Below are 15,378 nucleotides of genomic sequence, written 5' to 3' on the forward strand. Positions count from 1 at the left end.
TTTGGCTAAACCCTAATGTCAACGCCAACTATTTTGGTAACATGTTCAAGGAACGTCTGAAGGACACATTTCTTTCCAACTGGAGACAAAAGATTAGCAGTTTTAGTAAACTTGGAACATATTCGAAAATCAAAACAACCTTCGCTCTGGAGAATTATCTTTTGGCAGTTCAAAACAAATCCTTTACAAATAGCATAACAAGACTGAGAATTGGTGCGCATTGCTTAGAAATTGAAAAGGGACGTCACAAAAATATACCAGCCGAAAAGAGAATGTGTCCCACCTGCAAAGAAAATATTGAAGATGAATACCATTTCCTTATGATATGTCCATCTTATAATGAAGAAAGGAAAAGACTGATGACTACATGTAAGAAGGAAATAACACTACCTGGAACAAGTAGAGAAATATTTAATGTACTTCTGTCATGTCCTGACTCTGTATCTGTCTACCTAGGCCAATTCATATATAATGCTATACAAAAGAGAAGCCGTGCCATAACGTGAAATATATCACGCCATTATCTTATGTATCGAGTAATGATGTTAGGTTAGTGCACTAGTATAAATAGTCCGAAGTTGTTAATATTCTATGTTATTTGCCGTACATTGTACCTGATGCAATTGTTGTGCAATAAACTTGACTTGACTTGACTTGACTTGACTATAATCCCGTTTGGACATGATAGCATTTCCATAACATTCGATTTTATTCATGGCTGGAGCTATAACAGGATTTTCCCGTGACTGAACAAGAATATCTTTTGTATTATCGACCGTATGTTTCTGTCAATGAATTTTATGGCCAATATTTAAATGTGCATATTACACAACATTGTTTTGTGGTGAAAGTGTGTGTGTTAGGGGTGGGTACCGGTACAAAAAATTCAGGTCCGGTCCAGGTCCAGGGGGTCAGGTCCAGGTCCGGACCTGTACCTGATTATAGTAGTGTCGCAGTACATCATATTTTGGAGAGCGATACACACGTAAAAGTCTCCAAACGTCATGTCTGGAACGATATAATTTCTTAGGTTTGCACTTTGTCTCAAAATTATAAGATTTATAATTATACTCTCCTCGCCGTCTGTTTACTAATCCTTTAAGTGTTTCTAGATATGATTCACAGCTAACGTCTTCGAAAACGAAGTTAAATCTGCTGTTTTGTATTTTCTTAGAACAGTTATGTGGCCGCCTGCTGGTAGCCTGGTACTGTGAATTTTCTAAATCGGTCTATAGGTCGGTCCACTGATTTTTTAAAGACCGGTTTTTTTGGACCGGTCCATTAAGAAATACCGGTTTTGTACCGGTACACGGTACCGGTACCCACCCCTAGTGTGTGTGTGGTGGTAGCATTGTTGAGTCAACGACAGGCAGATTTCTAGCGAGGTCAACGCCCACTATATCGTCCTTTCCGGGTTGAATGCAAAGTAGCCATTTAACGTCTGACACGGGAGGGGCAAAAAGGAATATCTAACGCCCATTGTCCGTCGATTGTAGTTGATATTGACAATCAGTGCTTCCTTTTAGTTTGCACGCACTTGTTTTTAGAGATGGTGATAGTCAGAACGAAGCACTGAAAAAGTTTTCAACGTCGACGACTGGCTGTTCACATTCACAACACGAGTGACCCTTGACCCATCTGGGATCGTCCACTGTATGAGCGTGGGGGACAGGGGGCTGTGCCGTGGTACGGTTGGAAATGTATCGCGGACCGGTTGGAATCATGCCTCGGACCGGTTGGAAATGTATCGCGGACCGGTTGGAAATGCCTCGGACCGGTTGGAAATGCCTCGGACCGGTTGGAATCATGCCTCGGACCGGTTGGAAATGCCTCGGACCGGTGAGAAATGAGTTGAGGAAGCTGTCTAGAATTGTCGTTTTGGTCTTCCGTACATGTGAACTACAGGTTAGCTTCCGGGTTGCACAACAACGACATAAAATTAAAAATGGCGCAGCCCATGATTATGAGGTTGGCTAGACACAAAGGCAGTAGTTTGAGGAACTTCAGCGGTCTCCTTCAAATCATCACACATCCCGGCAGTGCCTGTAGCGAAGGACACACCACTGGGCGCGCTCTTTCCACTGCCGCGATCGGAGGTGAGTGAATAAGGGCTGGTGTTTCAGCTCCGTGTCTTCAGCTGCTCTTGTAATAAGGTCTTGTAAGTCGTACTGCTGACCAGGCTTCAGTTGATGTCTTGACTATTAGGTCAGCTGATCTCCAGTGTTTTATCCCAAAAACATTACAGGCATAAGCAGTCCACTGTGCAAGTGTGCCGTGGTCGCATTATTAAAAGCAAGGAGGTTAAATCCTTGTTAAAAGTGAATATATCAAAGGTGAAATACCTGAAATAAAGAAATTCAATTCAATTCAATATCCAGACTGTCTGGCGTTTACAACACAAGTGATTATATACCGACGTGACAGCGGTGTAAATTACTGAAGTGAAACCTGGTGGGAAATCATCTAGGTTCCCTCATGTTAGTTATTGTTACGTTATAAGGTCCTTCACGATTCCGAGTTGGTATGCACAGCAACATGTGTTATGGGTAACGTTAATATGTCAAAGGTGAAGGCCTTTGAAACATGTCTGGATTTTGTCATGCAAATGAAGACAATGGTGGGGAGGAGACCTGTTTACGAGTCAGGGGCCTAATTCACCTTTCACCTTGCCCATGCGTACTAGAATCGTGAATGACCTTATACAATGTAACGTTACATGATGGAACCTGAGTGATTTAGCCACCGAGCACCGAAGGCGCAAGCTTTATACGGTAGGGGGTCCGAAATGGCATTTTGAGGATTTCAAATTAAGAAATGGAGGCTATGGATATCGCAGCGCTGTCAGTGTCAAGGGAGAATGCATTATTATTGGATTTCATCATTCTTTTTGGGTACGTCACTCAGGTTATTCACATGACAAAACAAGGCAGTAAACGTCTTTTCCTCCTGAGGCGCTTAAAACAGTTCAACCTACCGGTCGACGACTTGGCTGCAGTGTTCACTACGTACGTTAAGCTAGTGCTGGAATACGCAGCCGCAGTTTGAAGTCCTGGACTAACAAACAAACAGTCATCGCAGCTGGAATCCATCCAAAGGAGAACGGCAGTATACCGTACATCGTAAGACTGCTGAACAAGGACAACAAACCCTAACGTATTGCAAAAAAACCTACCTGCTGTTACAGCTCAGTTTGATTCGCTACGAATAATAATAATAATAATAATAATCTTTATTGCATTTGAGATATAGTTACCTTTAGGAAAGATGAGAACACCTGGCAACCATTATGCTAATGAGGACCTCATTTGCATAATTCATGAAGAAACTTGTATTTCCCTCACAGTAAAAGCTATGGATGTCATATTTGACATAACCTTTAGGAAAGGTGAACACACCTGGCCATAAATTATGCTAATGCTGACCTCATTTGCATAATCCATGCAGAAATGTGTCTTTCTCTTATGGTAAATGCTATGGATACCATATTTGAGATGTTGGTACCGTTAGGAAAGGTCAATACACTTGGACATCTATTATGGTAATGGTGACCTGATTTGCATAATTCATGCAAAAACTTGTATTTCCCTTACGGTACATGCTACGGATGTCATGCTTGACATGTAGCCCTTGTAGGTACCTTTTGGAAGGTTAAATAGACCTGGACATAACTTATGCCAATGAGGACCTCCTTTCCATAATTCATGCAGAAACTTCATACTTCCCTTACAGTAAATGCTAAGGATGTCATATTTGAGGTGTAGGTAATGGGAGAGGAATATCCTCCATTTTCTCGAAAATGTTGCCTTTGTAGTTTTTATGAGAAATGAAAACCATTATGATACCTTTGAGTGTGCGGGAGGTTCTTCCAAACCCCCCCTGCCTTTGGACTTACTACCTGTAAGAAAAGTTTGAACATTTCTTTTGATAAAGGTATTAGCTAGCAGAAAAAGGCCATAAGCCATATGGCGCATGGTCTAGTCGTTCTCGTATGTGGCAGCGCAGAAAATGCATTTAGAGAGCAAGATGTCAGACTTATGTTCCCGCCTAGAAAAGTCTCCCTAAGGGCGTTGTAGGTCATGAGGCTAAAATCTCCATCAGTGGCTGTTAAATGTTCATGTAATCACTAAGCAAAAGGATTTCACCTAGGGGGTCTTTGACCCCATTACTGTTAATCTGTTGGTTCCCACTTACTCAGAACTCCGGGATGACAAAGGATTACACAGACACGCACTGAATAGAATCAAACACATCTACATTCAGGCATGGGTCGAACCAACACAAAGAGCTCAGTACGCATGCACAAGGGGGTTAAGGGATTTAACTACAATATTACAGCTACTATAACATTCCCTCTTTTCTGTTTTTTGGACAGATAAATGGAGAAGTGAACTCAGAGATTATAACACAATGGTTTTACAAAATATGAGATATAATTTATGTTATTGTATATTTGTCTCATAAACAGGGGTAAGCAAAAACTGAAAGGCTCTATAATTCTAAACAGGTGAGAACTACCAAACAGATGATTACAACACAACACTAGAACTATATCTAAAGAGTAAATGTTTAAGAAAGTAACAGCAATGGTGTTAATGTACTAGATAATCAGAAATAACAGGTCGGTATACAAGACAGACTTTTAAGTAAGTTACAGTATGCAAACTTTAACAATCAAAAGTAACAGGCTGGTACACAACTTCAAACTTTGGACTTCCACTTTTCCTTATTTGCTTTGGATGTCATTACGACTTCCACTGTGTCCTGTTTGTGCTGTCCTCATGGGAACTGCCCCATATTTCCGGTTGTTACTACTTGTAACAGAGGGTTTGCAGGCACCCCCTGACTGCTTCATCTGCTTGGAATTTTTCTCCTGTCCAGTGCACTGTGGGAACATTCCTTTGTATCTGCAGTGCTCTTGCGCAAGATTTTGGGAACAAGTTCATTGAATTGTCCCATTGCGTAGAAAGGTAGAATAGCCACACAAAAAAAAGACTGCAGACATGCCTCTCGACATTGTTTGTGACTTAGAGCAAGGTTGGAAAAGTTTTACTACACCTTATCACTTAAATTCAATGACATCATTGGCATATCATACGCATCATGTAGTACTCAGTAGTAGTAGCTACTACATAGTTGAAAATTGGAGTAATAGATTTCAAGCACTCTATTATTTTGAGGTTGTTCTTTTCACTTTTTGCAACCAGGTGGTCACCAGTGCTACCACAAAAGGGACGTAGACTTGACCCCCAAGGTGGACAGACATCTGCTGTTTGATACCCACACTCTGGTGACCAGGCTGGAGACCAATGGTGAGTTTGTTACCTCAGCACCACTCACCATTTATATCAAACCACAAATTCAGCATGAGATGCTCATAACAACGGCACTCATAACATATGGGTCGATCTCGCTATGACGTTACAATGTTAACGTTGCTATTGGGGGGAAATAAGACGCCACACTGACATTTTAAGATACAATTTTCATATAAATAACTTTGACAGTCTCTGTTTACGTCGCAAACTAAAGCGCGCTGATCAAAAAGCGTGTCAAGTAGTCAAGACAAAGTGCACAGGAAAGAATTCGATCACCACTATCGGCAGCGCGGCGGAAGAATAATTCGTTCACAGAAGACATATTACACGTAAAAACAGCAATTATAACTTGACTTCCCTTGTGATATGTGTTTTGAGGCCGCAAAATCTCAGAAAGGCAGAAATTTGTTGGTAAAAAACAGCATGTTTTGCCATCGAAACATGGCGGCGGCACCACCAGGTGTGGTGACAGTAAAACTAGCAGCATATTGCATAGTGCGTATAACGATCTTTAAAATGATACCGTAAATGCGTGGAAAATATTACATTTTGGGGCAACGATAGACATAGAATTTTAGGAAGATTTCTATCTTAAGATAACCGTAAGAATGTCCAAATCTAGCGGGAAAGTGTGGTTTCTATTGTTAACATGAAATCGGTAACTTCTTAGTATGTGCGGTGTGAAACGCTGTGCTACTTTTACAGCCGGGCTCTGTTCAGTATTGTGGGCCCAACCGCGGGAACTCGAAATCCGAGCGTCTCACAAAAACTTTGTTCCCGACGCTATGGAGCAAAAGTTTATGGATATAACCCTTTTTTGGTGTTCATATTTGTTTTGTTTTTTTGTGGGTAATGTCTTTAGAAAATATGATTAGGTACAATTGATGATTTTGATTATATATCAGTATTAAATAATATTAAATGATAATGATATCCATGTACAACAATTTTCCTTGATCACTTGCTTCAAGTTCCAAGTAGAAAATACATGTATCATGTATACATTTTCACTTGTTGAATTTGAAAGCACCGTTGGCCCCCGGTTTAATAGGGGTCATAGCGGGGAACCTATGCCCAATTTTGAAAATTATTATCATATTTTGCGAAGTGGCGAGGGAGATCATCATGATTTGAACAATTCGCAGCTATATGTACAGTTTTTATGTTCAATATTTTTATACTTGATAGGTACATGTATGATCCTCAGGCATAATTGAATAGATGCAACCTACCTGCTTAATCTTATTTCTCTCGGACAGTTGTATGGACGCAGTTTACCTCGACTGTCAATTTTGAAATTTTCCGGGGGGTACTTTTATTTCAGGGGAACTTATATTAGATTTTGAAGATTTGTCCGGGGGGTACTTCTATTCCAGGGGGTACTTCTATTTGAGAGGTGAGAGTATACAGGAATGTATCATACAACAGTCATGTCTACTGAGACAAGAGAGGATCAGGGTCTCAAGGAAAGCTTTGTCATCATCATCTAACGTTGGGTAACATAAATTCGGGATTTTTCCGATAATGATTGACTGAAATCAATCTAGCAGAACAATAAACCATCCTTTTTTTCTATTATTCTGTCAGTATCATGTACTATCTTTGCACTAATCATATATATGGTAGATTTTGTCTCTAGTCGTGCTGACACCAGAATATTTCAACTTGAAACTACCGTCCGCTGCACGCACAATGACGGTGCTGTCGGACAGGGGTGAACATTAATTCGGGAGAGAAGATTCGTCTTGAATATCTTACCGCTAATTACATTTTATACAGCAGCTATTCGTTCCATCCTTGGCTTGAGGAGAGTGCTATGGACATAGACGTGTCCAAGTAAAAAAATACACGAAAAAACGGCCGTACCGCACACATCAGGCCTACGGGAACAACCCGTGTGTTGAGTCGGTAGCTATAGAACGTCAAAGTCGACATCCACCGTCATGGCAACGTGTACATTATTCATGGAAAGTTAGCCGGATGCCGTAGCATTGATAATACTACTATGTCCATGTATTCCTAATGTTGTGTTAGGAGCAAACTTTGAGGAAAATATCGTCCTCAGTCCACAATCACACGCAACATTTAGACAAAAAAGTGTTCCTCACAAACCTTTGTCGTCTGCTTGACAACAGGATTCTGGGTAATGATATGGCGGCGGGAAAATACACGTGCCGTAGGTTGTAGCAACAAAGAGGGGTTTTGATGATTGATCACACTTAGAGTCCAATTGCAGGTCAGCAATTTTAAGAAAATAAGTTGTCTTGTAAATGATTGTGTTTAGCAGGAAGCGGATGTGACATTTGTCTTATAAACCAGCCGACAACGATGTAGTGTGATTCTCCCTCGAAGCCCTCAGACTGTTCCAATAAGGGACGGAGAGTTTTTGTCCTCGTCGCCTTCTAATGCATGCTTATCGAAGCTTTTCAGACAGTGTTCTGAATACGTTAGTCTGTCAAGTTTGCATTTCTAGCGGTATTACTGATGTTGCATCTAGCACATATCCCTAAATACCCCGTTTTCGAAAAATCCCGAATTTAAGTACCCCACGAATTTATGTTACCCAACGTTACCAGGTAAGACGGGAAGTGTGGAAGTGTGTCTAAACAGAGGCTGTCTTTGCAGTGGCATGATTTTCAATGGGATTCCAAATTCAGCCACTAGTAAATTGTAAGACATCATGGATTGACCAGGCAAGTTCAACAATTGAAATTGTGATTTTATGTATTAAACCAAAAATTTGAAAGCTGGATTTGGACATTGGAAACGATGTTGTTACAATTTTTTGTTCGAGGACACAAAACTCTCTCAACTTCTGGTGCATTTCGCACTGAAAAGTGTGTTTTTTTCCGGTGGATATTACATAAATGAAATACAACACTGTATTCCGCATCAATCTCGGTTCCGGCCCTCCCCCAGTTCGCAAAAAAATTGCCCTCTGACTGTCGGGCTATACAACCTGCGGTCGGGCCAGTACCTCGTGTGGTACAGAATACACCGTGTTGTATTCTATATACAGACTGTATATGATTCACCTCAAGTAATTTATCATAGAACCTAAGGTCCAAAACTTAATCCCCCCCCCCTTTAAAGATTTCTTTGTAAGAAAGTTGAATGTTGCCCTACAGGGTTTACTCCGGAGCAGGCAGAATGTGTGACTCTGTGTCTGATAGAAATCATGAACAGCACCCTGGAGAAGAACCAGAAAGAGTTGGTCAGCAAACTCCAGCAGGTAATTATAAACACTGGAACTACAGCTTATGGTGTTCCATGTATGTACACAAACTCCAGCAGGTTAAAACTGGAACTACAGCTTAGGCCACAGCAAGTAAATTTTATGAATGACATCCTCAGCAGACTCCAAAATTAATGTGCGTAGGCGAAAAAAAAACAAGATGGGCTAAAAAAAGCAAGATATCTACATTTTCAAATTTGAAGCAGTTCATGGTGCAGGCTCTACTCAATTCATCTCAGCTGAAGACTTAAATTTCTCTCCTCTATGCTCTCCTGAACGGAACTGCCATGCCTCAGAAATCTCCGTCTCTTTACTTATTTGTATGGGTTTTCACCATTGCTAAATATACAGATCCCTATTTACGGCATCTAGGACGTTTTTGTGATAGAACTGATAGAGGTTTATGACTTATTTTCCCATTTTCGGTATGTTGACCATTGCTGGAGGATAAAATTTTTATTTATTTTTCATTTTAAATCATACAAAAATCAATGCGCGCGCTGATGTCATCCATAAAATTTACTTGCTGTGGCCTTATGGTGTTCCATGTATATTCACAAACTCTAACAGGTAAACACTGGAACTACATGTACTATATGTATATGTTCCATAAACTCCAGCAGGTCCAGCAGGTCTACAGTGGAACCGCATTTGTAGCCAGGCCATGCTGATTTGATTGTATATGGATGACATGCTTTGGACATGGGCACCCCAAAATTGATGCACAGAAAGAAAAAAATTTGGCCAAAAAAAATGTGCATTCATTATCAAATCTAACTGGTGAGGAAGGTTGAAGAAATGACTAAAGACGTGAAGGAAAGTTGCGCAGTTGTTAGCCTCTGTTGCATCCATGCCAACTACTGTACGCACAGTTTTCTGATAGTTAGCGGGTTATCGATGACTGTTGAGATCTGATTCCGTGCGAGCGAGGGCTTGCACAATCTTGGCTTGATAAGAAGCTTTTTAGAGAAGCTTGGACAGAATTAGATCTCCTTAGCCATCAGAAACCAGGCAACTATCAGAAAACTGCACATTATAAGTTCTGTTGGCCAATCAGCACATGTTAGACAGTCAAACATCTGCAACATGCAGCGGGATCGGAGGGGCAAACCTTTTTTCAGGAAAGCTTAATGGAGGTTCAGTAGAGAGACATTCCCAGCCCTGCCAAACACATGCAAAACCAAACATCAATGGACTTTATTACAAACATTATGACGTAATTCACCTCCTTTGTTACTGTTGTATAGTACTGTACTGGAGGAACAAGTGATGAGGTGGAACAAGACAAAAACAGTTTGATTGGACATAAATGATTAAATGTAAAATGATAGAATGTTGCAGGTTTCTGTTTATATCCTGTGCATGAATCAGCATGGACCACAAAACCAAGAATAGGAACTGAGAAATTATGTCTAGTATATATATTTATGAAATATCCTGAGCCCTGAGCGTGTGTATCGTGCGTGTGTTGTGCAGAAATGTGGCATGTTTGTGTTACAGGAGATCATGATGCAGCAGCTGATGGCACACATGTCCTCCATCAGGAAGGACATGGTGATCCTGGAAAAGAGTGAGTTCTCCATGCTGCGCAATGAGAATGATGTAAGTCATGTTTGTATCACATTACTGGTCAACTGTACTTTGGTGAGGACAAGACACATAAGATTGGAGCGATAGGTCTGATCTCCACACACCAGGGTAGTTACCGTGTAAAAAAGACAACGTGCATCAACTGCTACATGTAAGTTGTGCATGATGATCATCATCATGCACAACTTACATGTAGCAGACGATATGCCAAGTTACATACCAGTGCAGCAACCGGATCATGAGTTGTAGCTGCGAACGTGTGCACAACTATCTTCCTAAATTAAATGCTCCTTCTGGAGGTGACCCTCCTTCCCCAAGTAAAGGATACACAACAGCTCCTATTCAGGAAATTTTTACTCGCTATATTTGTTCAACTTCAACGTTTATGTTTTTTCATGAATGGCAGAAGTACATATGAAAAAACAGTACTTTTAATAATTTTCAGGACCATGTACTAATGTTAAATTTTGAAGATGGTCATGACTTTAAATTCCTTGACAAAAGTGTTTTTGGCAAGTTGCATATGCAGTAATTTAGCCAAGATCACACACAGTTTGATTTTGACATGCACATTATATCAAATTCTATCAATCAGTAATGGGTCAAAGACTCAATACAAAGGACTTTTCTGTTTGAGCAGTCTCAGTACTTTTGTAAAATTCAAATGTGATGATCTTATACTTTCATACATTAGGCCACACCATCTTAATTTTATGGACGACATCCGCATGCATTGATTTTCGCCTGGGCTAAAAAAAAATCTCCGGAACTTGCTGACTTATATTGCTGCGAAAGGCCAGCATTGTGCCGGCATGTCGTTAAACTCGTTGATATGTACTACCACAAAATACGTCAGCATCAAAGTTCACAAGAAAACTGGGGGAGTAATTGCGGATTGGTATGCCATCGACGTTGGCTAGGGGAATGTTACGTGTGCACAGTTGTACGAGAGACTTGCGGCAGCCAGCAAGTATCTCCCAGACAATTTCAAACACGACCTATCCAGAGTGGCTCTTACACGTTTTGTTTGCAATGATGAGAGACATGGGAGAGGAGTTGAGGCATTGGTATAGAGGTCTCACAGAGAGATTTGTGTGAACCATGGAATGCTTAATAATATGGAGTTCAATGCCATGTATGTTGATACTGCCCTTATGGGTGCATATGAGTATTCTCATCAGTCATACATGTATATCATCCACAGTCCTTGGAGCCAGTCCTCTGGTCAATATATCTTAAACATCAATCACTTACGCTGAGCCTGCTATGATGAACAAGACAACCTACATGTACCTCCTACAAATAAAGACTCGTTGTTTGTTTGATACACTGTGTTCTGTGCTTTGTAGTCCTGTGGTTTAGTTGCATTTTTTTGCTGTTTTTTTCTTTTTTTTTCGCCCACGCGCATTAGTTTTGAGGTCTCCAGAGGATGTCATCCATAAAATTAAGATGATGTATGAGATCATCACATCTGAAATAGAAATGAAGCGCTAGTTTTAAGGATCAATGCAAGAAAGCCACCCCATACTAAAAATATAACCCCATGTCACTTGGCTGAAAAATTAAAGAATGATTCCTTTTAGACAATTCTTTGATCAAATATCATTAGGAAATATCAGGGAAAACAAGATAATTCTAACATTGCATGCGAGATATGCTAATTATCTTCGCCGAGGAACTCGGAGAAGATTATGTTTTCGGTTGAGCCGGCTGTTGGGTGGGTCAGTATGTATGTCAAGAGCATAACTCAAGAAACCTTTGATGAATCTTTATGATTTTTGGTAGGTGTGTATTGGTTGTGCAAAGGAAGGTCAAGTTCAAAAATGGTTTACCTTGCATTTTTCATCAGTACTGCAGCGGACTTTGCATTTTTGTGTGTTTGTATGTAGGCAAAAAAAGTGACAGAACGTTGATGGATCTTCATGATTTTTTGTAGGTGTGTAGATGTTATGGGAACGGAGGTCAAGTTAAAAAATGGTTGCCCTGGCATTTTCCGTCGGTACTGCAGCGGGCTTTGTGTGGATGTGTATTTGTATATGACCAACATAACCCGAGAAGCTGTTGAGGGTTCTGCATGATATTTAGTGGATGGGTAGGGATTACAGAAAGGAAGGTCAAGTTCGATAATGGGCCTTCTAGCGGGTACCTAAGGTACTGCAGCGGAGCTTCAAAATTTTGGGGCATATTTTCTGAAAGTGCTATGGTCATGATTTTTGTGTGGTAGATAGTTCATGCCACGGGATATAAGTTGTGTAAGCTTGGGCTCTCTTGCAGCTTGTTTGGAACTGCAGGTTTTTTTTTTTGTTTTGACCTTCAGACATGAATAACTTGAAGGGGTCGACAGATCGTCGTGATGTTTGGTATGTAGAGAGCTCAGATGGTGCTTTACATAATCAAAGACTGATTATGCAAATCAGGAGCTAATTGGCATAATTAGTAAGGAAAGTTTGTAAACCCGCTGCATTTCATAATAATGACTCTCAAACTGTGTGACAGTATCCCGACACAGGTCATATAAACAATGTCCTGCCAAAAGTAGTTTATATAAACAACAGATGGGGCACTACTCTAGTGACTACTCTCCAAGCAGAGGTGTGGGTTTTTTTTTTTTTTTGGAACCTTTGTTTATTCATGATAAGCTCAAATCGGCACGCAGGCCGGGTCCGGCTGTTTTTTACAAAAAAGGGGACAAAATAGAAAGCCTGACAAAAACACCTAAAAGAAACAGCTGGGCACACTCCTCTGCTCGGAGAATACACTGCACCAAAACTGCACCACTACGGAAAAGTCACATGTAGTACCAGTATGTCTTTCAAAATGTGCATGATATGGAATAAAGATTTAATCTATTCATATATATTGACTGTACCATTTCATCATCACTTTCAACTTACAACACTGCAATATCAAACCTTTGTGGCCCATATAATATCAATATATGACTTTGTGGCTCATTTTTTTCATGACCTGTTATAACATACATGTATATCAGCACACTAGATACATATACTAGTCCAGATAAAATGATTTTTAACCTTATCTAGGCTGGACTCATTCCCCCCCCCCCCCTTATAACTTCCAAATGGTATGGTGAATGATCAAATTTGCAGGGGGTGATAAGCATGTAAATAATATTCACTCTCCATCATAAGCCCTGATTATTTGGCAAAGATAATGTGTTCGTTGAATTCTAGTTTCTTCCTGTTTCCTGCAATTGTAGAAATTGAAAGGCCAAGTGGAGCAGCTGAAGAAAACTCTTAAAGTGAGTATAGATCAACTTCCATTATTCCCCCTCTCACAGTAACATCAGTTTATTACCTCCATGAAAAATGGAGGTATTGTTTTGGGTGTGTCTGTGTTTCCGGATACTTGTGATCAGCATAATCTAAAGAACCTATGGATGAAGTGATTATATTTGGTTTGTTTGTAGGTCAAGGGAAGACAGGAATGTCAATTATGGGCTTCCTGGCAGCTGACCTTGGTACTGCAGTAGAACTTTTTTGCATACTATTTCTGCCATACATTGATTGTCTAGATTGATATATTCATGTTTTCTTCATATAACAGGATGATATCAGCAAATTGAAGAGTGGCATTGCTCTGGATATTAATCTGGAAAAAAGCAGGACTAAGGAAAAGGTATACAAGTAATTGCATTCATTTTTGTAACTTAAAAAATGTTCCCGTGGCACAAGCGGTAACACAACCCCACTGCTTCGCCATCTGGATCAAATTCCGTCGATCCTAGGGTCGACTCCAGCTCGGACATGTTGTAAAGGATTGCATTTCGGATGGTGATGTATAGCCGACGGCCACGTGTATGAGGGAGCTTCGGACATACATGTACACTTAAGCCTCAAACCTCTGCACGTACAAGAACCCAACACACTTATCGAGAAGAGTAGGGGTGACCCGGTGTGCTTGGCCAAAAATGCAAGCCGGCGTGGCAAAGCCGCATTGTACTACCACTAGCTACTTGAAAAAGCATCATGCTTCACCTCAATTGAGGCTTTACCTTACCTTTAAAAAAAAACAAGGAACATTTCACCTAACGGCACGTTGCAGAGGTGTGTGATAAACACGGTAACGCAGCACACAAAATGGCGGATGTTGAGTAGTACAAGGCGTAGTTGACAAGAAAATTGTCTAAAGTACCCTGTATGGCACACAGTTGCACATGGCCAGTGCTCTGGTGCACATTCTTTGATTACTTTCTCCCAGTATTGAGAGCACCTCGGCACCGTGCCATGATTTCCAGGAGAAAGGAGTTTCTTTAACATGTGGTTAATTTGGGTTAGAAGTGAATGTGGAAACTAATAGATTGTTGACTTACAGTGTAAAACATGCAGATGCCAGAAAGCACAATATCCTATTTAATTTATAGAGTATCACCATCATCATCCGTTTCCACAGAAGTATAAATGAAGGTCTTCAAGTACTTTTTGTTCTTCATGGTGTTCACTAAGGCAGTCCCCATAAGACCAGTGTCTCTCTCAATCAATGTCATTGAAGTAGTATGTGTGGCACATGTACATCCTTACACCAAACTTTCCCTCCTGTTTCAGGAATCAGACCTGGAGAAAAGAATTGCTCTGACTAACAACAAAATTGAGACAGATGTGGCTGGTTTGAGGACACTACTGGAGTCCTCCAAGGCAGACATCATCAAGTACCTGGCAGGGTCCATGCTGACCTGTATAGCCATAGCTTCAGCCTTCCTCTTTAGACTTATGTTCATGAAATAGCAGAAGGGCCAGATATGGGTACAACTATTTATGTATAATATCAAGGTAATATGAAGTACACAATGGATATGATGTTTCCTACAAAAAGGAATAAATATTTGTTAACAAAAACATTTGGCTCTGAAATCCAAAGTTTCACCAAGCTGTTTGTCATAAAGACCAGTCTGTCTCTGTGTATAGTAATGGAAAATCTGGACAAGGATTACTCTTGGTAGAGGTTCATACAGTACAACAATAAAGCCTTCTACTTTCAATGAGCAGTAATGATTGTGGCTGGCATTACTTTTACATGTGTGTCCATGGTGGCTGCTAGTCTGTGTAACGCAAACTCTGCTGTTAGGGGGTTCTATGGCCCCTTGCCGCAGGGGGGCCAGATGGCCGTCCACTATAGCACAATTCAATCAGGCTAGGTGGCTGCTAACTAAATTTCCATCCATACGAGAGAGAATTTGTTAGTGTGAATGATTGGGGAGACACACCAGGTTAAACATAG

At 40.6% G+C, this 15,378-nt stretch overlaps 1 protein-coding gene across 1 annotated transcript; it reads left to right on the top strand.

Annotated features, from left to right (window-relative positions):
- The first annotated feature begins 1,800 nt into the window (after nt 1-1,800).
- On the top strand, nt 1,801-15,142 carry LOC136438185 (coiled-coil domain-containing protein 90B, mitochondrial-like). Its single transcript, XM_066432929.1, has 7 exons — nt 1,801-2,096; nt 5,205-5,309; nt 8,444-8,547; nt 10,051-10,152; nt 13,361-13,402; nt 13,708-13,779; nt 14,706-15,142. Exons 1-7 carry the CDS (start codon nt 1,946-1,948, stop codon nt 14,883-14,885), a joined length of 756 nt encoding a protein of 251 aa, XP_066289026.1. The 5' UTR covers nt 1,801-1,945; the 3' UTR covers nt 14,886-15,142.
- Nucleotides 15,143-15,378: the final 236 nt, after the last annotated feature.

The sequence above is a fragment of the Branchiostoma lanceolatum genome, chromosome 7, assembly GCF_035083965.1.
Source record: "Branchiostoma lanceolatum isolate klBraLanc5 chromosome 7, klBraLanc5.hap2, whole genome shotgun sequence".
Lineage (NCBI taxonomy): Eukaryota > Metazoa > Chordata > Leptocardii > Amphioxiformes > Branchiostomatidae > Branchiostoma > Branchiostoma lanceolatum.

Coding starts and splice junctions, on each gene's coding strand:
- LOC136438185 (XM_066432929.1), top strand. CDS start 1,946: ATGGCGCAGCCCATGATTATGAGGTTGGCTAGACACAAAGGCAGTAGT. Junction 10,153..13,360: donor TGCTGCGCAATGAGAATGAT/GTAAGTCATGTT, acceptor CTGCAATTGTAG/AAATTGAAAGGCCAAGTGGA. Junction 13,403..13,707: donor AGCTGAAGAAAACTCTTAAA/GTGAGTATAGAT, acceptor TTCATATAACAG/GATGATATCAGCAAATTGAA.